At 42.5% G+C, this 24,140-nt stretch overlaps 2 protein-coding genes across 2 annotated transcripts in view; one reads left to right on the forward strand and one right to left on the reverse strand.

Annotated features, from left to right (window-relative positions):
• The window catches only part of LOC117970206 (aminomethyltransferase, mitochondrial-like), an 85,487-nt gene that overhangs the window by 12,734 nt on the left and 48,613 nt on the right, over window positions 1–24,140 (forward strand). The gene's annotated exons all lie outside the window — the stretch shown is intronic.
• The window catches only part of LOC117412267 (semaphorin-3G), a 41,459-nt gene that overhangs the window by 8,181 nt on the left and 9,138 nt on the right, over window positions 1–24,140 (reverse strand). The window contains exons 2-9 of the mRNA XM_058988322.1: window positions 18,496–18,656; window positions 12,769–12,831; window positions 7,140–7,259; window positions 4,385–4,475; window positions 2,594–2,710; window positions 1,914–2,056; window positions 443–557; window positions 83–152 (exon numbers count right to left, since the gene is read on the reverse strand). Coding sequence (XP_058844305.1) covers window positions 83–152; window positions 443–557; window positions 1,914–2,056; window positions 2,594–2,710; window positions 4,385–4,475; window positions 7,140–7,259; window positions 12,769–12,831; window positions 18,496–18,656 — 880 coding nt within the window. The remainder of the gene's footprint in view (window positions 1–82; window positions 153–442; window positions 558–1,913; window positions 2,057–2,593; window positions 2,711–4,384; window positions 4,476–7,139; window positions 7,260–12,768; window positions 12,832–18,495; window positions 18,657–24,140) is intronic.

The following is a 24,140-nucleotide window of genomic DNA, read 5'->3' on the forward strand; positions in this document are numbered from 1 at the left end:
AAATAACAGATTCTGGTTTAACTCAGTGGGAAGGTGGAAGAGACCTGAGAGAGGGTGCAGGGAAAGGGAGTCGGAGGCTCACCTGATGGTGCTGAATATTGCGTAGACCTCTGGGTTTTTCTCATCCTTCGTTCTCAGCAGAAAGACATCCTCTGAGAACCGAACACAAAGGTTTAAATTGCGTGTATCTTGGGGTGGAGTTATAGGAAAGGGCAGCCTTCCAATCAGGACAGCTCCCAACCCCTGGAACCCGCCCACCAGCTCACACACATATCGATGCAAACACACCACTAGATATACATGCTTGTAACACTGTGAAGATTTACAGAATAATATGCATAGGGCTGTCAAAAGCAAGTTCAAAGACTCATGGTCAGAAAGAAATACAATTGTTTTAATAGTAAAAAATACGTAGCAAGAAAGGAACAATAATGGATCTTACCCAGCTCGTCAAAGTGTGTGTCTATCCCGTGAGGTCCGGGGACGGAGCACACCAGCCTGGCCTTGATGAAGGTGCTCCACTTGTTAACCAGCACTCTCTGACCGCCCGCGTCGTTCTGTAACACAGCAATGGAGAGCTGCTTTATAGAGCTGGACTCATGGGGGCTGGGCAATTCATTGGTCTCCTTCTGCTCTCGGATAACCCAGAAATACCAACATTCAGTGAAAAAGCCCACTAACAAAAACAGCATGTTGATACAAACTAGCTGATAAAAATTAAAAGTCCCAACATGGACAAAGAGAGGCATGAAAAAAACCTTAATTTTAGGGATGTAGTAACATAACAGAATGCTGGTATTATGTTGTGGTTTTTTTTTTTTTTCAATGCTGGAATTAGCTAAGCACATGCGATACGTGGTATGCTGTTATACCAGCATGCCGTGCAACCTTCTGTACCATTGAGGGCATGCAAGCAGCAACCTGTTTCAGGGCCAGAGAGACAGCAGGGAACAGTAAAGAGCACTTGGAGGAGTTTTTCCACTCCAAGCAATGAAACCCATGGAGCGTGTCTTGGTGCCCTGTGATCAGCCGCTGTGTGAAGTGACACTGGTTAGTTATTGCCTCTCGACAGCAAATCCGTACGTTGGTGTTGGATTTAACACTTCTAAAAAGGCACTGGAGGGTCAAGTCTGTCTAGGAAAGGCCTGGTGGAATTATAGTACTGCTCTTAAAAAAAGTAGCTGTCTGTATCTGTATTCATGCACACAAGAGCTTGACCAAACCAGATGGTGACACGTGTTTTAATCAGAACAGCTGATTGTGGCAAAATGCTTAACGGCACCTTATCAGGTTTCAAGAAATTATAGCCGCTAGCAAAACACCAGCTTCAATGTACTGCATGTATGTGGCGATCAAAGCCAGAACTGAAACGGTGCTGACATGTGTTGAGGGTGACTGTGAGGAATCATCAGTGATGAGAGCTATTCAGGCATTCATTGAATCTCAACCAAACACAGAGCAGCTGTGAAGCAAGATCTGTTTGGTTTGGCCAAAGTACTTCTCACTGTATTATTTACTGCTGCTGCTAATGCATTAAAGCTGACCCAAGGAGCATTATAATATGCATTAAAACATGTTTTGTGAAACATGTCATTGGATATTTGTGGGCTTCCATATTTTTCACCGAAAGCCGGAGATTGAATTACTGACTGAATGAAGCACACTGTAAGCCAGCTGTTACTATTGCCATTGTGTTTTTTAAGTCTACAATGATGGAATGAGATTGGCTCAACAACAAGACTGAGGAAGAAAACCGTTCCAACTACACGTTCAATAACATGTTCATGCGTGACTCCATTGGTAATAATTTGTGTGTGGTCAAAACTTTTACAACAATCCAACTGCTGCTGTTGGATTTACTGTATTGATGAAGTTAGCAATTGCAATTCCGATAAACCATGCCATAGACTCACCGCGCACACACGCCCTACACGGCTGTAGATGGCGCCACTTTTGCCATCGGCCTCCATGGCCTTCTCAGTGAAGAAGAAATAGACCTTGTCATTGTCGCGATCGTCATTGTCCGGGATCAAGTGAGCCGCCACAAACTTTGGATCTGTAGATGGGAAGAAATCCTCGCGTGAATTCCAGTCCGACAAGATTGCTTGAACTATGAAGAAACTTTCAAGCACCAAAAAAGTTCCCAGTTTAAAAAAAAAAAAAAACTAAAACTAAACAAACAATGTTTTCCTGGAAACTAATATCCAAGTTTTACTGCCTGGAAAATTGATGAAACACTGGTAATGAACCCATAGCGAACAGCTCGGTAAAGAAAGCAAGGGGAAGTCTTCAAGTGTAGACTAATCTGTTTTAAATCAGAGTTAAATTCAACTCCCACATGGTGGGCTGCTTTCTATTCAATTATTACCAGCTTCCAAGGCATTCTGTTTGTTTTGTAATTCTCAGACAGAGTTGAGGGTTAAATCAGCAAGATCTGCACCAGGAGCTTCCTGATGGAAAATTGCCTTGTTGCTAAATTCGTTGTTATTTAGTTTTAGTTTTTCTTAAAACTTCGTCTGACTTGCATCCAGCAGCCCTAATAATACAATCTCCGGAAGTGCCGGGGGGGTTTGGCAGGGTCGGAGGGTCTAACCGTGTAGCAGCCGCTGGTCAGTCTCTGTTCTCATGGTGGAGCGGGAGCCCATACTGCGGAAAATCACTGAATCCCGACCCAGGAAGTCTGCCGTCAGCCCTGTGTAGAGCTCACCACCTGCATGGGGGGCAGAGAGGCAGCGGCAATGCATTGGTAACATTTTATAATATCCGCTTTCTAAACCCACCGAGGGTGCTGAGCCGAGGGAGTATTAAAAAAAAAAAAAAGAGAGAGCACAGCTGTATTCAAACGAGATCCCAGTGAGGGGTGAACTGAATAATTGTACATCAATTCATTTTTATCATATTGTGTCAAGCATCATATAATGACGTTGTGCTCAGTTTCATATATGTATATATATGCCTTGTTGTATAGTCTAGCATATCGGCTCCTGACACAGCAGAGAGGAGGTTATCAATGATAATTGTGTAGTGGCGAGCCTAATACCAGTACTGTTAGTATGGCTGATCTGTTCAGTGCTAATTGTTTAAATGGTGGCATGGTGCTTTTGAATATCATTGTGAAGTTTTCTTTTTTTTTCAGGATTAAGCTGTCTCAATAGCACATAAAATAGATTATAAACTACCTTGTGTCATTTATTAACTCACAGCTGGACCCATAGGAAGATAATGGAGACATTTGAGAGCTTCCCAGGGATCGGCCAGGCAGAATACTTTAATGGGATGATTTGTCACTGACTCCTTTATTGAAATAGGATCACTTTTATTATACGACTTGTGAGACGTTACCGGTTAGGGGCTGGCATTAATCGGAATACAAGATAGGAAGAACAACAAGTGTTGAATGTCAGTTATTAGTTCCCTTTTATTAGAAATATATACTTTTAACTTTATACAGTACTTACAACTGTTTTACAAGCATTACTCATGGCTTGTATTTCATCTGATTTATGCCGTGTTGTAAGGTGTGGCAGGTTTGGCTCGGATGCCTGAACTTTGAAGCCAGTCAAATCAATGTTCGTTGGCTCCGAAAAGAACATGCTAGTACATTTTGCAGCCAGGGCTGAGACCTTGTTGGCAGCAGTGTCTGATGCTTTTGCCTAGGGCTCTGTGTGTTCAGCAGTGTCTGATGCTTTTGCTTAGGGCTCTGTGTGTTCAGCAGTGTATTATGCGTTTGCTTAGGGCTCTGTGTGTTCAGCAGTGTCTGATGCGTTTGCTTAGGGCTCTGTGTGTTCAGCAGTGTCTGATGCGTTTGCTTAGGGCTCTGTGTGTTCAGCAGTGTCTGATGCGTTTGCTTAGGGATCTGTGTGTTCAGGAGTGCAGTGAGTTTGCAGATGTCGAGTGGGTTGGTAATGAGAAGTTAGCTGGAGTTGTGTACTGTAACTGCAGTTTCTTTTGCCACGTATGCAGATTGCACAATGGCATTCTCATGATGCTGGGTAGATGAGGCATGACATGCGTTGATGGCATGATTTGATCATTTGATGAAGCAGGGAATTAAAAAACAAAACAAAAAAGAGTCATTAAGCTTTGCCCAATCCAACAATAACAGCATCAGGGATGAAGTACTGGAATATTCCCACAGCATAGCAGCTTGTGCTATTTAAGATTTTATAGCACTGAGCTGAAATAGGCAAAACATAGAGAGGGAAAGCTCAGCTGGGCCTAAATAATGTCACCTGGAATGGCTCATAATGCTGGGCAATACAGAAGTACTAAAAACAAAGGCATAGAATACAGAATGTTTAAATGTAGCACAAAGGTTCTTGTCGGAATCTGATTTGATAAAACTACAATTCCTGTTGTATTATATTTCAAGAAAGGCACGCACCGATGAAGGTGCTTGCGAAGGGCTTGCTGGGGTCATGGGGGCACCTGCCCCGCCCGTTCTCCACGCTAGCAGGGTCCATCCTGAACACATGCTGTGAAACAAAACAAGACACAGAGCGGAGAGGAGAAGGAGGAGTTAGCTTTAACATGCAGTGTCATTTAAAAGAGGCGAGCCCGTCATTGCAGGCTGCCAAACCCCCCACGTGGAGTTGATGTAAACGTGCTGGAGGGTTTCCAGCCCCCTCCCAGGCACCTGCTCCCCGCTACTTTCACAACTCAGCCAAGCAGTTGATACAATGTAGTTGACTGCTGGCAGCAGATGAGATGACGCCACCATTCCAAGGGATCAGCCCTGCTAAAAGACTGGGATCGCACAAAGACTGGCACTCTTTAACTTCTGTCCCATAAATCTGGCAAGGTCCAGAAATCCAACATCTTCGCACTTCCTCACATACTGCAGTGACCCTGGTACTGTAGATCAGTGGTTCCCAAACCGGTCCTAGGGACCCCCTGTGTCTGCTGGTTTTCATTCCAGCGACCTAGGAAGTGAAACGGCAACAGCAAGGCATCAAACTGAGACCTTCCTTTAACCAAGTCTAGTACCAGATACTGGGTTTTTTAATGAAAATCTTTTGTATAAATAGTTTTTCTTTAAAAACTGCACCTTTCAGACCTGTACAACAAATGGAATGGAGCACAGCAGGTACAGTAAGATCAATGGAATCATGCTGACAGTGATAAGCACTTCAACCCAGCTGACTGCCCGTGCGCACAGCACTGGAGTGTTGGTAGACGGAGGAGGATGGGAATATCTTTTTGGTTGGTTGCCTGGTGTAGCTGAGAGAGAGAGTGGCCGCTACACTGTTCTTCAAGCATTCCAGCCTGATGCAGTATCGTCTATACTGTGGAAGAGTGGGTCAGTCTGTAAGACAAGGGGCTGTGGGGGAGCCTGAGCTTGTACCTGCTCCAGCACTGCTTTGCAAAGGTTCATTAAATCTCAAGGCGGGAAACTGGAAAATTAAAAAAAAAAAAAAAAAAAAAAAAAAAACTGGCAGTAAATTCAAAATCTCTCACTTTATAAAAACACCAGATGTGGCAGAACTGTTGTGCAGAGCCCTCCGAATAAAAGACTGCTAAAATAACAGAGGAAATATTAGTTTTATAAATGCCACTCGTATTCCTGCTCTCCAGCCCGACATGGAGCAGTGACTTCCTCTCTGTTCTTGCACCAACACTGGGAACATTTTTCTTGTTCAAACATTTTCTTTCTGAGTCCAAAGGAAAGCCTCCCTGGAATAAGTCATTATCAATTTAACAGAGGAAATAAACACAGCCTGCTATTGATTAGAGGGGAGGTGCTGGAGCTTGCCTTTTGAATTCTTGGCCCTTTGGAACCTGCCAACTCAAACAGAACAGCTTTCACTGGACCCTTTTTAAGACTCAGTGCTGCCTGAGGACTGGATAGAGTCTTCCCACGGCACCCAACGAGCTTCCAGACTCCCGGTATGTGTCTCTGCAGACGAGTGATACTTCTGTCATTTAATCTCAACTCCCTGGACACGCGGAGAGGATGCTTGTTTGAAAATACAGGATTGTATTCATAATGATTTCGAGGGCTATTTCATAATATATTCTTTGAAAAAAAAAAAAAACACTTATTAAATGTTTCATCACCTGTACAAAACAAAGGCTGGTAAAATAGTCCATAGTACATAAACAATGTTTATCTGAATTATTTTTTCTGTGGCTTGAAAGACAAAGGAAGAAGAAAGGTAAAGAGTGCAGTAAGAGATAAGAGTTTAAATTAAGACAGACACAGTGTCCCTTTTATGAATTGGCCGTTCCAACATGCGGCATGCTTCGCCTGTGCCTGGTCCTAGCAGGTCTCTGGCAAGCACAAGTCTCCAACACATGGCTCTCAACACAAGACTCTATTGAGTCCATGGGCACCCAGTAAAGTAGAGGTACTTCAGCAGCACAGGACCCTTCAAGAGGCGCTGGACAGAGCCTGGTTAAAACGCAGGCACCCGTTTGGTGGAGCGAACAGAGAGCGGCTTGTCTGATTTACTCACTGGGTCTGTTGAATACGATGGGATCACTTTGTGATGCTATTTGGAGGGGTGCTAGGCTCGTCCTTCAACAGAACAAGAGCATCTTTCAGAGGTCAGGAATGTGACCTCCATGCCTATGCCCAACACTTGTCTGACAGTGTTGACGTGTTTGCTGGTCCAGTTCTGTGCTCAATAGAGCATTTCTCTCCATCTTGGAACGAGCAGCATTTTTTTTCTTTTTTTTTTTCATTGGGGCAAATTTAAAAAGGTCTAACAAAGCAGCTGCTGTTTAGAATCCCCTGTGAATGATTTGCTGTAGTCAGTGGGTTATCATTAGAATTGCACTGTTGCTATGCTTCTGATAAAGAATGCTGATCAACACCTACAGCTTACGCCCGGATGCTGCTTGTTTGACTTACCTGTGCATTTGTAAGAAATGTCCTTATCCGCAATGGCTAACATATGCAGTTCTCTGAGCTAGCAGTCTCTGAGCAGTGCGGTCGTGAACTCCAAGCCCAGAAGGTTACGATCAACGGGGGCTTTCGTTTCCTAACTTTGCCTGTGTTGGCACTTACCAAAAACAATAGACTAACAATGTATACAGTGTAAAATAGCTTTGTAACACACACCCCAGAAACGCCTTTTAACATCAGAAAGTAGGTTAAGCCGAGGAATAAGTGTGTTGAATTAGTGGTGGCCTCTCACCTCTCCCCTGTGCCCCACGTAGATGAAGGCACACATGGGCTGGAAGGCTCCGGTGGAGCAGGAGAGCAGGTGAGTCCGGTTGTAAGGGTGCAGCATCCGGACATAGTTAGCACATTCGCTCTGCCAGGGGAGAAACAGAAACACTGTTAAAAAAGACTAGGAAAAAACATCCTAAAGCTCTGTCCAGTATATAAACTGCAATATACAGAAAGTGTAACATAACACTACTACATACTGCTCTCTCGATATTTTCACCATTCTGTAATTCACTCATTTGTTTAACTCACTGGTAGGCCATGTTGACAGTACATTGTAAAAGTCTTGTGTTTTCTTGTTTTAAGAGCCCTTCACTAACTCACTGTTTTCAATATTTCACTATTTATGTGTAAGTCAGTAAGCAAAATAAAGAGGGAGCATTGTATTATTATTATTATTATTATTATTATTATTATTATTATTACTTTCATATGCGTTCATATACTGTATTAGATACTTTATTACATTCATTCATTTTGCATACTGTATTAATTTTGACCACATGCTGCCTGCCTTCTACATGAAACCTCTCTGTCTATCTTTAAACAAACAAACAACAACAAAAAACCTCAAGAAACAACTCTGTGCTGGTGACCACAGAGCCCCCGGGGGAGCGATTCAGGAACTTGCTAAGAAAGAGTATTACAGGATCTGAGGGGAAGGGCCACTTCCTCTGCTGGCATTGCTACAATAGGAAACAGGAGGCCTGGCTGACCAAGCGGAAGATTGCCAGGAGTTTTATCTTCAATTAGGCCAAGATGTCAAACTTGTCTGCTCAGCTGTCTCCGCGGTTATAGTTACTCAAAGGGCTGCTATTATTTCCTGGGATTGTCACAGAGGAGACAGCAGGGAGATTTAACCTGACATGAATCTTCAAGCCACTGACAAGTGCAGCTTCGGCAGGTGGCTGCAGGTGAGTGTACAGATTCAAAATCAGATTATTGTTTTCTTAAATCAGAGACACTCCCTGAGCGGCTACTTCAAATGTAGCACAGAGGGAAGAACAAGAGGGTGTGCATGGAAGCCGAGTAAAAGTAAGTTTAGAACAGAAGATCTTCTGTGCTGTAAGGTAAACCTTATCAAACTCAGACTTGCTCAGTTCCCATAGAGGAGACAGACCTCACTTGCAGTAGCTCTGTAGCAGTTATCAGCTTGGTCCTATAACTCCCCTGGCTGGACAGAGGAGACAGGTGCTCCCCGCGGCAGTGTAAACCCTTACAGAATCTCGCAGCTGGATTATCCCATAGCTCCTTCACAACTCAGCGAGTCCAAGGTAAACAGACAGATGTAATCATTTAATGGGGAATTGAAGTCATTGATGCCAAAGAAAGCAGCATGTTGTGCAGGGCTGGCTAAAGGTTCAGGGGTCTACAGCGTATATCTGTCAGCTGGATATCAGGCAACACGTTTCTACTGCACAGCCAAGGCCAAATAGGAGGGGATGACAGACTCAGCCCTGACACAGCAGACAGTCCGAGACAGGCTGACCGATAGAGAGATCGCAGATATCAAACCACATGTGGAATGTTTTCATTTGTTTTTAAAATATTTTTATAGTCGTAATTAGCGTACCACAGGGGTAAATCGTTTCAAGAGCACTTCGTGATTTCTGTGAACATAACTTCCATAACTCCATGTTTCTGGTAGCATTCTGCATAGTGTAGGCAGGACAAAGGAGTGTGCAAACAGCAATGCTTTATGGCTGAAAATAATATTGGCATTCACAGAGCCAGCACTGGATTTTGAATAACTGTGGTGTCTTTTGATTGCAAGTACCACCAGGTAATACCGTTATGGAAAACCAAGATGATTTGGGATTTACCTATAGAATCCCAGCTAAAAGGTATGACATTCTACCTATAGAATCCCAGCTAAAAGGTATGACATTCCACCTATAGAATTTAGGCTGAAAAGTATGACATTCTACCTATAGAATCCCAGCTAAAAGGTATGACATTCTACATATAGAATATTGACATGGACATTGTACCACTTAAAACAACGTTAAAGCTAAGTTGCAAGTTTAAAGTATCATTATACAAAGTAATATATATATATATATATATACACACAGTATATATTTGCAAAGGGTATATCCAATATCAGTTGGCATAAATATTTGGACTTTCCCAAAGTCTTTAGTTTATACTTAAAACACTGGCCCCAAGCTACCCTTTCTTTCCTTTATTCCTGCGACTGAATTTCTGTGTAAATAAACATTCATTATCCAATGCAAGCCTTAACTAAGGGTCAGCTCCCTGTGCTTTAACTGAATACAATGACATGTCTTCGGATTCACAGTTTGAATGTGGCTCACCCATTGTGTTCCAATAACCAAGGCCCTTGGAGGTTCTTACTAACAGGGTGCTCATTGTATCTGCATTCCACCAGGGGGGTCCCAAACCTCCCCAGGAGACACTGAACGTGGGGTGGGGGTGGGGGTTGGGTTGGGTTGGGTTGGGTTGGGTTGGGTTGGGGGGGGGGGGGGGGGGGGGTGCACGGTGTTTTTTGAAAAGCAATAACACAGGGCTGAAGGATTAATTAAATGTTGAGGGCAAGATGATGACCTCTGGGGATAAAGATTGTAAAGCAAACAGACTGAGGGGGCAGCTGACCAGTGACCAGGATTAGCAGTTTTTATTAGTCAGTTGTTACCCTCCATTAGGCCCTTAATAACGCACAGGTGGGGGGGGGGATCTGTGTTTGCCCAAGCCCGGGTTGCACCCAAGCTGTCTTGTTTAGTTTCTAAATATTTTCGTGGTAAAAGGACGCAATTCCTCTTATTGCTTTACCCCAGCATGCAGTATTCATTGTTAAGTTATGGACAGCTGGGGCTGTTGCCATGAATTGAAATGTCTGTCTTATTACACAGGTAGCCTTTGTTCTCGTCATCTTTGTTTCCATCATCAGCACGCCGTTAATCCTTCTGAAAAGCCTTCATCTTAATAACGCTCTTCCAAGTGATGGCTATTGACCCAATAAGTTCATTCAGGCTGCTTGGCTTGATCGTCTTGCGCGTTTCTGTTGCAAGAAGCGTCCAGCATGAAGGCATTCACAGGGGAATGGAAATCAGGTGGACACTCATTCACCATTACAATTGTGTTTCTGAAAGCCAGTTCTGGATACCTTTGCCCCCTGGCTGTGTGTTCTATAGTTCACAATCAAATTGCCATCTGGATAAGAGTTCACTGCTAATCAACATGTTCTCGTTCCAGGATTTGGAATCCTTTCATTCTGCGTTTTTGTTTCTCTTTCCCAGAATCAGTATTGTGCGTTGGGTCTTAGTGTGACCCTGGGATGAATCTGATTAGAACAGTTCCAGCAAAAAAAAAAAACATCTCCTCCTTGTTATTTCCACTTAACTTTATTTCACCCTTAATGACCCTAACAGAGAGGGAGAGAGGGAGATGAGAGAGAGAGAGAGATGTCCTCCATAAACATTAGACCATCGCTGTATAGTACTGGATAGGAAAGTGATGTACAGACTTAAATATAAAACTATTATTCATTTCAACAGTAGACCTACCTACATTATATATAAAAGCATATTTTAAGTGTATTTTAAGTTTTATTAGATTTTATGATTGAGTGTTTATGGGTGTATGCTGTACATACTAGGGCAACTCGGCAGTTTTCTGCTTGTTTTTCAAAGTAATCGAGCATATTTTCATTTGCTCCTTTTATATGCCAAGAATATTGCGTTATCTTGTGTGTGTAGCAGTAACTCAAATCTCCGGGTTAGTTTAAAAATGGCTGGATCTGAGTTGTTTTTAAGCCAATAACTCAAGTGCCAGTACCCTTTTACTATAATTCCAGGCTCTTGATTTCCTGTGATTCTGTTTTCTATGTATAATTGAACAAATTGTCCCTGGCTTGTCTTCAGGTGCCCTAAGGAATTTGCTGCCCATTGTTTCACTTCTTTCAGCCTTTGTTTCAGAACTTAATGTGCATTATAGAACAGTGTGAGAAATCAACCAATCACTGTTGAGGATTTGACAGAATCCCATTATCTTGTATTCATGTTATCATTCCATGCATAGAACACATCACAGAATTCTTAAGTTTTTTAAAAATACTGTTTTATGTTTAACAGCAGCTCCTGAGTATAATCTTTGTTTTTGTGAATTTATAATAAATTTATAGGCCATGTGTTGGGTCTTTCTGATTGTAAGCAAATTCATTTTGCACAGTTTGAGCAGCCAGCTTTGTTAACCAAACTGCACTAGATGATCTCTTATAGAGACTCCCTGCACACCATGTATTACCTGATTCTGGTGCTAGTGGACGTCATTACACAGTCCAAACTGTAACACAGTCATCTTGCTGTCCAGTGTAATAGTCATTACACCATTTACACTTGTATGTAATCGCTTGACTGTCTGTCCACTCTTTGATACAGCCATTAGACTGTCTCACTCAAATACTGCCATTATACCATTCATACTGTAATAGGGGTATAGTATTTCAAAGCTTAATACATTTACAAATAACCATTAGAGGGACACTGAATTCAAGAGACCCGAGTTTTCAGATTAAATATCTAAAATATTAGCATTTATTTCAGTCTGGAATGTATTTTTATGATTCAGAACAAAAAAAAAAAAAAGTGAACCAACAGTTTAGGACCTGACCGCTTGACAGAATTCATTATAGCACGGGCTCATAGTTATGAATTTCAGAATTCCTCTAGAATGTTAAAACGGAAGACATATCGCATTCAAGAATGCCTTTGTTACATCTCTCCCCCACCTGCCACATCAAAAGAACTCAATACCTCCGTTGCCTCCCTCCTGTCATTTGAATTCAGCGCTGGGACTTTTAAAAACTCCAGAAGTAGGCTCTCGGATATTTCACATTTCTCCTTTAAAAAACAGTATGTATTATAAATGATAACAGATGGCTTCTATTGTCCATTATTAAAAACGTTTTTAAAAATCACAGGGCTTCATATGACTGCATTAAAAGCACAACGGTTCAGTTTTATGTTTCAAAGACAGACTCCGAGCCATCTCTTTTCTTCATGTTATTCGTCTTCATTTATTTTCTAATCTCAGCGGTTGGGTTCATTCGATATCTTCCCAATTATGAACCTAGATTCCGAAATGTTTCATCTGAAAAGCCTCCTCCCTTTGACTTACATATTACACAATGAAATCTAGCTAACAAGCCTGGTTTTGCTAAATGAACTCCAAGGCCCTCGGGTCTTTTTATCGACTGTGCTCCTGAAACTTCAGTACCATTGTTAATTGATGGTTGTACAGTACCTAGGAATGTACTGTAATGTATAGGTCTGAATCTGTAATGCTGTTAGTGAAGTCTCCTAGGGTGGGTTCTAACTACAAAATAACTTATCAAAGGAGCTTTAAAGAATGCAGTGACAGTACAAAAGTTTGATGCAGAATGGTGATACTATCATATTTTTTTAATAATACAAATGATATCCCAGTGGTATGAACCAAAACACACTGGTATTCCATTGTAGTATAACAATACTGTACAGTACTGTACTGAAACTCACCAGATCTTTCCCCATGATATCTAATAGTTTTGTCAAATATGTTCCTGTTAAATAGAAAGCCCACCCTTCACTCACCAGGGGGTCTTTGCCCTTGAGAACACAGTCCTCCTTGTCACCTGGCAGTGGGGGCCAGTAAATCTGCGAGATGAGACAAGGAGAGAGAAAGACAGAGTTAGTGCCAGACACACACACACACACACACACACACACACACACAACCGCCTTGGTGCATCTGTCAAACTAATATACCAGGTCATTCAGCATGTTCCCATTTGATATCATGCATTGACAATGTGCAACCATAGTTAACCATGTTTTAACTAGGCTTTATCATAATCGTCTGTGTTTTCGAAACAGTAACAGCATTTTGAGTTATCTGAAAAAAATGCAGTTTTTTTAAACTTTGTCGTAGTAGCTTTTAACAACTGTCCCTTGCTGGCTTTACTGATAGAATGCTTTGTCTAACGTTCTCATGAAACTTGATGTACTTCATACTGTAATGACTTAATGGGATGTATCCTGAAATGTGAATACAGAAACCATTACTGTATCACTGAGAGACCAACTTATCTGTCAAATGCACTGGTGATGGACTGTAAGAGTTCTGTAGCAGGGTAGTCATACCTTAGATCTAAAATGAGGGTAATAAGACCGAGGGTGAGGTCAAATGCAAGAAACACCTCTTTTTTAGGTAATGCTCCCTTTTATCCCGAATCAGTTAACATGAAATGAATGTCCCTTTGACTCCAGTTCTGACAGCAGCGATGTTTAATAGTGAACGGATTTAATGAAGAATGTCTGCTCCAGCTTTTGAGGTTTTCATTGCAGCAGCTGTTTTTACCGCAGAACGCCGGTGCAGGTCACAATTCTAATTCTTAATAGAAACCTCACGGAATGTCTCGGCCATTCTGAAGCGCTGTGCGAATAAAATTGGTGACTGATGTAAAACTGCTGGCTTCCGTTCAAGCACCCGTGTGAAAAATAAAACACATTTCAAAATATGTCCTTCTGTATTGCCAATAATATGTGAACAGTTATCTTCGGATTTTCATAATTGGGTGGTTATGGATATGGATGAATTGATACCAACCACGTTAAATGATCCACTCAATTCAAGATGCAAAGGAATATTTCCAAAACATTTCCCATGCTTGAGGCACACTGAAGAGGTTCTGGACTTCTTTAGTTTGTTTAAGATGTTCTGCTTTTAAAGATACATATTTACCATACATGTTTAAAGATAGAGAGGAATATAAATGACTTGTAAACAGCATTACCTGCTAGATAGCTGACCTTATCTATTGCCACGTGTTTTATTTATTTAGTAGTATTAAAGCTTAAGTACCTTTAAAGCTACAGAACATCACGCAACTTTCAGGCCCGGATCCTAGTGGCTGATTGATCTCAAAACGTTGTCAAGTTGGGTTGACTAGGCAGCCCATTCCATACCAATCTCTGTGTGAGTGTAACTTGTTAGTTGGCTGTGCATTTTGTCAATAGGGAAACGGCTATAGAAACAGAGCCCCTGTCCTGTCCCCTGTCTGGTTGGGGGTGTCTGTAAACTAAATCAACGGTCTGCACTGCTGTAATCTACAGTGCATTCCAACCTGTTTCCCCCGGCAGGAAATCACAAGAGAATGAACATACCCCGCGGACAGGAACAACGTTCTAATTGCAGTAATTGACTGTAATAACTGGATTTGTGCTGGATTTTGTTTCAGTCTCTTCAGTAGCAGATCTCCTGTTCTCCTTGTCCCACCTGTCTGCTTTCCGTCTGTGTCTCTTGCATTGCTATTTACTGTTTAATTAAGATTAATTCGGAGCAATCCTGTTTCATGTTGCCAACCCGCAGCTCCACCCCGATTTATCTCAGTAGCTCTAACGCATTCCCAGGTGTGTGCATGTGTGTGTGTGCTGCAAACAATGGACTGACACAATGCGTCTATTTATAATTGTATCATTCACACCACCAAGGGGTCTCCTGACCTTATCCATATATTTCTTCCACAAGCCCAAGCTTGTTAAGATTAACCAGAAACAGCAATGGAGCAGATGTTGACCTGTTTTTAATAGAGTGAATTCACACCTCATCAGGGACATGTTAATGGAGCTGGAAGTCCAAATAAACATGTTTCCAAATTCACTCAATTTATTATATTAACTCATGAGCTTAAAAGCCTAAAAGGGTTTTCACAGGAGTTGGATCATTAGTTCACCTTTGAGGTTGTATGAAGTGAATCCCTACTGAGAAAGAAGGCTTTTATTCACAGTGATGCAGTCCTCTGTCATTTAAAAAAGAATATATTTTTTTTTTAACAGCAACGTATCTTGAAAAATGCAGTCACTGATGCTGCTCACAGTTAAATTTAACCAAATCTCTACACATATATGAATTCCAGATGGTATGTTTGCACAGTGATTTTGCCCATGCTTTTACCATGCTTAGCCATGGTCTTTACCACTTACTGTATTTGCACTGTGTTTGTGCTTCACCACGCTTTCACTGTGCTTTTTGCTACACATTCACATGCTTTTGCCATGGCATGCCGCTGTCAACTTTGATCAGGGTAGTGTGTCCAAGTGTGAATCCCCCTGTCTTTTCCCTACATTGTTAATGGAAGTACCAGGCCCTATACTGTTCTCCAGTGTTAATACTAAGAGCCTTCTTCCTTCCTTACTGGGCTTCCTGCTCTAGACAGACAGCACTTCTCACCTCACAAAATAGTACGAGCAACAATGCATGTTCTGGGGTCTCCAGTGGCTCACCTAATAAAAGTGGAGAGTGAGTCATGCAAGCATGCTTGCAATGTCCTACATTGGCTTGGGGCCCACACTGGTCTTTGCATTCACACAGATCCTTAAAACAGTTTTGCATAGTAAAAGGTATGGTAAAGTGTATTACAAAACAAGGCAAACCGTGGTGAACTATGGTTAAAAAAAAAAAAAAGTATAACCATGGAACAAACATGGGTAAACTGCACAATTGCTACGCAGATATATTGTCATAAACTTATATAAGGTGAGTAAAGTCAGGTGCTACAGTAGTTCACCTCATTGACCCCAACTGTAACTACAGTATCACGCTATAGCAATACAGTGTATAGAAGGCATTTATAGGAAACTTTATATATAACTACTTTATATAAAATTGAATTAAAGCCCCTTTCACACTGCTACTTCTACCCGGGTCACAATCCCGCCTTGTGTGAAAGCTCAGGGTGTGGCTTAACACGCTTTGACCCGGCTTGAGCGAGACAAAATGCTTGACGGCTGTTCGTGAGCCGACGAAATAACAAACAGCCACTCCTGCGTGAAGGTTTCGCTTCTGCAAGGAACGTTTTTGTTTTTTCTGTTTAGCCGTATTTTTGTTAGTTATTAATTATTTGTTTATTTAGCAGATGTCGTTATCCAAGGCAACTTACAGAAACTAGGGTGTGTGAACTATGCATCAGCTACAGAGTCACTTACAACTACATCTCACCCGAAAGACGGAGCACAAGGAGGTTAAGTGACTTGCTCAGGGTCACACAATGAGTTAGTAGTGGCTGAGGTGGGATTTGAACCGGGGACCTCCTGGTTACAAGCCCTTTTCTTTAACCACTGGACCACACAGCCTCCTATGTTGCAGCAGGGATGAAGAAACATTTGCTCTAATCAAAATTTGGGCTGATGGTTCAATCTAGAATTGCGTGCGCGTATTGTTTACTTGCGTCTGTCACCCGGGTCGACCCTCTTTATCAAAAGCAGTGTGAAATCGTGTACCCGGCCCGCATGACACTGGATCCGACCCGGGTAGAGCATGCCAGTGTGAAAGGGGCTTAAGATTTACACTAGCAATGTGTCATTAAAGCGACATTGTGATAAACTGCTATTTCTTGTTAATAATAATGATCGTTGAAACACATTTCTAGATGTTTTATAATCGGATCCCTGAGTTTAAGTATGAACAGGAACTTTGATAAGGAGGCATTGTGGTCTCAGGAATACCTCATGCAGGTCAGCGATGACACTTCAGGTGCAAATTAGTGGATGATTAATGGGTGCGCATAATCTGGCGTGACGGTTTGTGGATATTGTGACAGCGGCTAGTTTAGAAAACCCCTGATGCTTTAAAGTAAATCTACCTCATGGTCCCTTAGGATTTCTAAGACCTGCTTCTCGAAACCTTGAACCGAAGCAGCTGTTTATTCCATCCTGCCACCCAAGAAGGTGTTTAAACAAGTCAAACTGAGGCTTGACGTACGCCAATTAGCATCAAGTCAGAGAGCGGCGTTGGATGGAAAGCTATGCAGCCAACGCACAGCGAAGGAGGAAAGAACTAGAATTACGTCAGGGATTTAAACCCTTAACCTCCGATAAGATTTTTATTTTTTTTACGTGGTTGTCTTTGCAGAGTCAAAGAAACAACAGTGCATCTGCACAGTCACAGATGTGTGTATTGCACAGATGATTGAATTGTATTGCATTTGATTATAAACGAGTCCAGCACACTTTGGATAGCAGATGATACAGGCAGACGCATGGACTGTTTCAGACTCGATACAATTCCAGAAAGGTAAACGGCTTAAACCATTTTTAAATTGTTTTTTTTTTGTTTTTACTTCCCAATTTCAGTAGGTTTGGAAGGAAGGCACTAGCTCACAGCTGGGAATGTCGAAACCCATAGAGAGAAGGTGACATCATTACCCAGACTGAGCCTGGGGAGTTTTTTCAGGGAGTGAGTAAGGCTGGAGGGTTGTTTTGTTTGAGACATACAGGAAGTATGTCTAAGTGGCTGAAGATCTGGCTATTTCTCAAAGCAAGTACAATAGCAAATACAATAATATTTGTCTCTGACTTCTTCGTTTTTTTGTTTTGTTTTTTCTCCCGGAGTGCCTGTACATCGAGGTCTGGGATCTGTCTGTTTCTCCCTCAAACTTCTTTCTTTTTTGCAGACACAGAAGCTAGGATTGAACTCGATGCATGAAAGCATAGGACTTTTGTAGGGTATAGCTTCAAATACTGTTTTGTGTTTTTTTTCATTTGTTTATGTAACAGGGGGAGGTTGGGTGTGAACCGCTGACCCAGCGCACTGCAAGCAAGCGTCTAAACCGCTCTGCAGAAGAGTCGGGCTCGTCTGCATTCGTGGTTATAGAGCTTGAACCTCGTCTCATCTCACAGACAGGACAGGACAGAATCTGTAACGGCCGTGCATCACACAACACAGCCCGTTGGAAATGTATTGCTCATGGATTGTGTGGGTCAAAGACACTCAGAAATACAGTCAGGCATGTTGTCACCAGGTGCTATGAGAACATCCCCTCACAGCTCTGCAAGCTCAGCTCAGTCCTGGCCTGAACACCCCATGCCATTCAGTCCTGGGTCCCTCTCAAGCTGAGACGAATTGTGTGGTGGTTTTGAATCCCTTGCTCTGATTTACTGACTGACTCTACACTCTCGCACGCAAGAGTGCACTTACACTTACAAGTCTGACCTGAGCCATCTTAGAGTCAATTGGGTCATATCAGTTGGGCCACCCACTTATACTTGTGTTGGACTCTAAGCCGCCTTATGTCCTGTATGTAAGAACACGGCCCCTAAACTAAACTGTGTAACCACAGATATCATATCTCCATGGCAAGCTCACTACACACGAAACGAAAAAGTGAAAAAATGTGCATTGCTGTTCCCTAAGTTTCCAAATGATTGAAACATGCTGTGTTTCTTTAATGGTTAACAAAGATCAATTTGGCCATATAGCATACATGATGCAATTATTTTCCTTCTGATTAGCTACAGCCTAGAACGAGAGAAGGTGGGTACCTCTTTCGAGTCAATGTTGTTGGGGTCCAGGCGTAGAGAGTACAGAACATCCTTCCCTCCGATAAACAGCCGGTCGTGATACTCATCCAGAAACATGGAGCTTAAATTGAGAAAGCCTCCGTGTCCAATGAATATGGACGACCTGTTTGTGGCCAGGAGATCTGAAAGAACAAAAAGAAAACGTTTCAGCTACATATCTTGGCAGTGCATGCTAAGAGCTCTTGAATGTTCTAGAGGCACCAGTTCCATACTAAATACATTCCGCCCACAAAGAGCATTCTGCATTGTAATGTCACTGTGAATTTCTCTGTGGGTTTGTGAGGTCTTCGGACTCCCCAAACCCCCCTCTATTAGCGACGTGGTATTTTAATAAATTGGTACTGGGGAATAAATGCATTGTTCTACTGCATGCTTCATACCATGCTACAGTGCTGAGAAATAACAAAAACGTCTTAGCAATACGTGTGGCTGGATTGTATCTGTTTGATTTGATTGAAGTGTGATGTCGTCATTTTTCATTGTTTTCCAGAGGGCCAACTCATGCAGCTGTTCATCTTATAGAGACTGAAGTTGTAAAAGGATCCTCCTGTAGTTATTGAGGTTTGTGGCTGGAAAGCTACTGGGTGCAGGATGGTTGAGTCAAAAGAACAAAAGCAATGCTTTTCCTTTGTGAGGGAATAGAGTCCAGAGAAAGTGAGGACCTTGAGCCGTTGTTTATTGTTTTTTGTCGTGATCCCCCCCAAAAATAGTATTTGGCCGAAAGTTAATGTTTTTTAAAATGTGTATGTTTTTCAAAAAATAACAATTTGCCCTTTTTCCTGGAAAATATATAAAGGATTATAATTATTCAAAATACAGCAGATTGTTTACATAGAGTAGTGATATTTTTATATCTAGTTTTTATATCTGTGTATATTTTTATATCTAGTTGTTCCTCCCAAATATAATTGTTTAATTTTTCTCTGAAAGGAGAGGAACACCCTTTATTGGTCCCTAAGAAAACTTAAAATTCTGAGTTCTGAAAACCAACTTCAGAGTTGCTGTTTTTTTATTTATTTATTTTTATTCACTAAACATTTGAATGGGTGTTTTGGGTGTTCAGTTATTACTATCAGAATGTTCTTTGACTTACGGTTTCATAACCTGTGTTCAGGACGCCAAAGAGAGTGGAAGTCAGAAATGTTTTTCCTTTTCACACAAACATTGATTGGAAGCCTGTCAAATGCATCCTATGTAATCTCTAGCCCATCTGCGCTGAATCTTCCCCTCCTGTCCATTAATACTTCAAGAACAATAGCACTCTATATTCTAACAGAACGCAGTGCTGCTGCACAGCTCCGATAGATAAAGCCCAGCGCAGTGTCATTCCATTCTGCATTACAGCTGTATACACAAGTTTTGCATCACCCTATAGAATTAACTAATATTCCTTCATGAAGTCGAATGAAATCTGATGAATAATGTTCACATATAAAATTACATAGCGCTTGAAAAAAAATTAAATATGTAACATTTTGAAATCTTACATGAAATACAGTACTACTATTATGGCTTCCGGTAGACTTTTGCAATATAATTTTGTAGTTTCTTTGACTTCATGGTAGTAAATAAAATATCTTAATTATGTTCAAATAGTATATATCTTTTTTTTAATTAAGTCTCAATCATAAAATTCTAGGTGATTCAAAACGTTTGGCCACAGCTGTTCATTGTAAGTTTGCAGTGTGGAAGGTAGTGGGGTTTGAGCAGCTCAGGGCTTAGAGAAAGGGCTGGTCTGCAGTATGGAAGGTGCATAATATATTTGATGTGTTTAAGTGGAGAATGTGTATTGCTGAAGAGGACTGAAAAACATGTGTACAGTGTACACATTCCAGTTCAACTGCGAGTCACCTCTGGCTATTAAAACCTTTTTGTTTACAAAGTGCTTATTGCAGCATTGTGTATGCAATGCATGCGAATACAGCCTGCCTGAGCACTCCATCCTCATCTGCCATCACCCAACCCCAGCATTCAAGGGTGCGTTGAGTGAAATTTAAATAAATAAAAAAAAACATTAGCTCAGTTAATTGCATGATTTTTCCATCAATCAACATTACCCCCTCCAGCTAGAAAGTGAATTGAACTTGGCCCTAATTCCATTTGAAATCACACCTCTCCCTCGCCCAGCCCCCTCAAGCCCTTTTCTTTACAATCTGTTCCAGAATGACCGAAATTCCGATAAAAAAAAAAAAACAGAATTCCATATAACATCTTGTGAGGTCTTTTTTAAAGGGGTCAGTAGTGCTGACAAGACCGTGGACATGGCTGACACAGAGGAAAAAATACCCTCAGGAGTTTAGTTCTGTTTATTGACAATAGTTCTTCTGAAAATAGTGGATCAGGGTAGAGCCCAGGTGCACTGGCTGTGTGCAGTGTGATGGTCCTGAGCACTGTGCTGTAGTGAAGCGGGCTCCTCGCAGGGTAGAGCCCAGGTGAACTGGCTGTGTGCAGTGTGATGGTCCTGAGCACTGTGCTGTAGTGAAGCGGGCTCCTCGCAGGGTAGAGCCCAGGTGCACTGGCTGTGTGCAGTGTGATGGTCCTGAGCACTGTGCTGTAGTGAAGCGGGCTCCTCGCAGGGTAGAGCCCAGGTGCAGTGTGATGGTCCTGAGCACTGTGCTGTAGTGAAGCGGGCTCCTCGCAGGGTAGAGCCCAGGTGCAGTGTGATGGTCCTGAGCACTGTGCTGTAGTGAAGTGGGCTCCTCGCAGGGTAGGCTGAGTCCCCTGTATGAGTACATCGTGGTCTGGAAGCTCCCCTTGTGTGGTTTGTTTCGTGGACGTTGTGATTACGGCGTGGTCTTGATGTTGTTTGAAGTGTGGCCAGGACATATTGCCGGGGCCGCCTGCAGACAGGAAATGTCAAGCAGCCAATCATCTGCTTGGGAAAGTTCGTTCAGGGAAACCAAGGATTTAAGGTGGAACTGACAAACCGTGTCAGGAATACGAAAAGTATTTTTAAAAGCAACGTTTCTCATTTTAAAATTGCCGGCTAACTCGCTAAAAGGGAGATGCTGCTGCTCAAAACCATGAGATAAAATGAAACAGGTGGACGTCACTTAATTTCATAAAGCAGAAAGATTCAGAAAAACAGACAGACGGATTACTGGTAAGGCACTAACGAATATATTACATTTCCACTCTGCCGTATAAATATGTGCCAGAACATTCACAGAGGCAGCTAGTGTTAGAGATTGAGACTAGTCTGACATTTAAATGTCAGTAGAACCCAATCCGGAAATACACTCAAATCTACAGAGGGGCTACTAGCTCTGGCTCTCCAGTGCAGTGCTGACAGACACACTGACACGCTGTCAATAAAGACTCAGCCTTTGATTTATAGAGGGCTACCGTGCTCCGCTGTTAGGCAGTGCTGACAGACACGGAGAAACCTTGTCAAGGCGGCAGTACCACTCAATGTCTCCTGCCCGCATCACCCAGGCAGCCCCCCTCCCTGTCTCTCCACACCTGTCACGACCTCTGCATGTTTCACTCTGACAGCCAGAGCTACCGTGGCTAACAGGGTATTACAAATAACTTGTTTTCTCCTGTTACCTACCGGAGCTTTGCTCCAGGAGGGTTAATAACCACCCAGAAACTGTGTCTCTGGGGGAGGCAGAGCGGCGTCATGTTCCACCCAGCCCTTCGCTTTTGTTTCTCGGGAACTGAATTTGAATCTTGATGTGTAGATCGCTGATGCCTCACCAGGTCCAGAGATGGACTAATGTAATGCTTATCTCTATACGTGTCACAGGACTACCTCTTATAGATTCAAGTGCTGATTCATGCTGCATTCTTTTCATGGAAGGTCTGCAACACCATAGACACCCCGCTGATATTTATGTTACCATTCCGGTAACATGTGCTTGCCTCATGCACAAGACTCTTAACAGATTTATAAGAGTCATTTATACTGCAGCATGTTCTGTTTGCCTGGCAGTCAGAAGGTTCATCTGTACGGTATGTCCTCATCATTTCCTTTGAATGACCACTGAGTGCAGAAACATGGAAAATCAATCCTGATGGACCTCCTTGGGCAAGGAATTCCACAATTGGGATGCGTAGACGACAGGGGGTGACTAGGTACTGTACATAACTGGAGACCAAATCACTGAGGTATGCAGATAGTCTCCAAAGCTGTCTCACCATTTTATAGGCTTAAACAATTATACAGAAATAATTGAAGATATAGACTTTGTTTAAGCATGGAAAAAGTTTGTTCCCATAATAAGTTCCATTGCATTCCTTCCCAATGTCAGCTACAGTATGCTCGCAAAGCTTGCCAAGTTTATTTAACAAGTTATTCTTATTTCAGGAGAGCTCAATGGAAGGTATGCAAGTAAGGGTGGGGTTGTCTTTCAATGGGGGGGGGGGGGGGGTCATATGTATTCCTTAACAAAAGGACACAGCATCTCAAAATGGACACATTCTTTGAACCCCCAGTGCAGTACAGAGAGAGACAGCCAGCCACAGAACTTCAAACTCCAGTGGCAACAGCACCGTCAGCTGTTGATTAAATGAGGTTTCTGTCAATACTTCACCTTCCTCTTAATACGCTACACCTCCGACACCAAGAAGAATAGAATTGCTAATGCAGAGAATGGAGGAGCGAAGCTGAGAGTGTTGTCCGGTCCATCTGGAATTGGTTAATGCCTAACCCTTATTACAGTTAACTGCAGTTGTCACACGTGTTCCTGATGCCCAGCTTCTTGGCCCTGACTTGTTCCAACTCCTGTCTTGCATTTCAGTGTGAATAGAGTTGCGCTGGGGGGCCGATCAGACAGGCCTGTGAAGCATGAGGCTGTTTGAGTGCGCCCTCTGCACGCTTGTCAGGGTTGAATTATATCTCTATATCCCCGTGTCAGGGGGAGAAATATAGCAGATGGCCCTTTTCTTGCCTGGATTCTCGCTGGTTAGCACAACTGCGCCAGCGCAAGGGTGTGGAACTAGTAAAGCAGAAAGGGAGTGGACCGCTGGAAACTTTTTCCATTAGTCTATTTTTATAATTAAATCACTGTGCCTCCAAAGTCTACTGACTAATCTGATTCCTGATCCCACTTGGATAAACTGCTTCCCAGTCTCTCAGCTATAACTGTAAGGCCTGACAGATTTCCCAGTTCCCAGCTAACTACCAAGCCAAGCCCCGCACAATTCTTCACAAATATCTCAGTTTGAAGCAATTGACCAGTATAATTCCCAGACTGCCTACTGCACTGCTTACCAGTCTCTCAACTAACCAGTCCCTCAGCTATACCACTAAGCCACTATACCTTCCAGTCCATCAGCTCGAACCACAAGGCCACACTGTCTCCAAGTCTCTCGACTCTAACTGCTCGGCAACACTGACTCACGGCGCCTTACCTCTAGGCACTAGACTAGCTTGACTCAGTCTGAAGCCCTAGGCCCTTCTGTCTTCAGTCCCCAGTTTTAAGTCATCCTGCTCAGTATATTTGTCTAGCTGATTACATGTAAAACAGTGCAGTTCGCCCTTCAGTCTGATCCCTGGCTGCTCTAATTGGCTTCCTTTGCTTCTCTAAGTCACTGTAAGCCAGTAATTTGTGTGGTTCTGTCTCCCACTCGCCCCATACCCTGAAATCAGAGCCCTGTGATAA

This window comes from Acipenser ruthenus, chromosome 16 (genome assembly GCF_902713425.1).
Source record: "Acipenser ruthenus chromosome 16, fAciRut3.2 maternal haplotype, whole genome shotgun sequence".
NCBI classification, from domain to species: Eukaryota; Metazoa; Chordata; class Actinopteri; order Acipenseriformes; family Acipenseridae; genus Acipenser; species Acipenser ruthenus.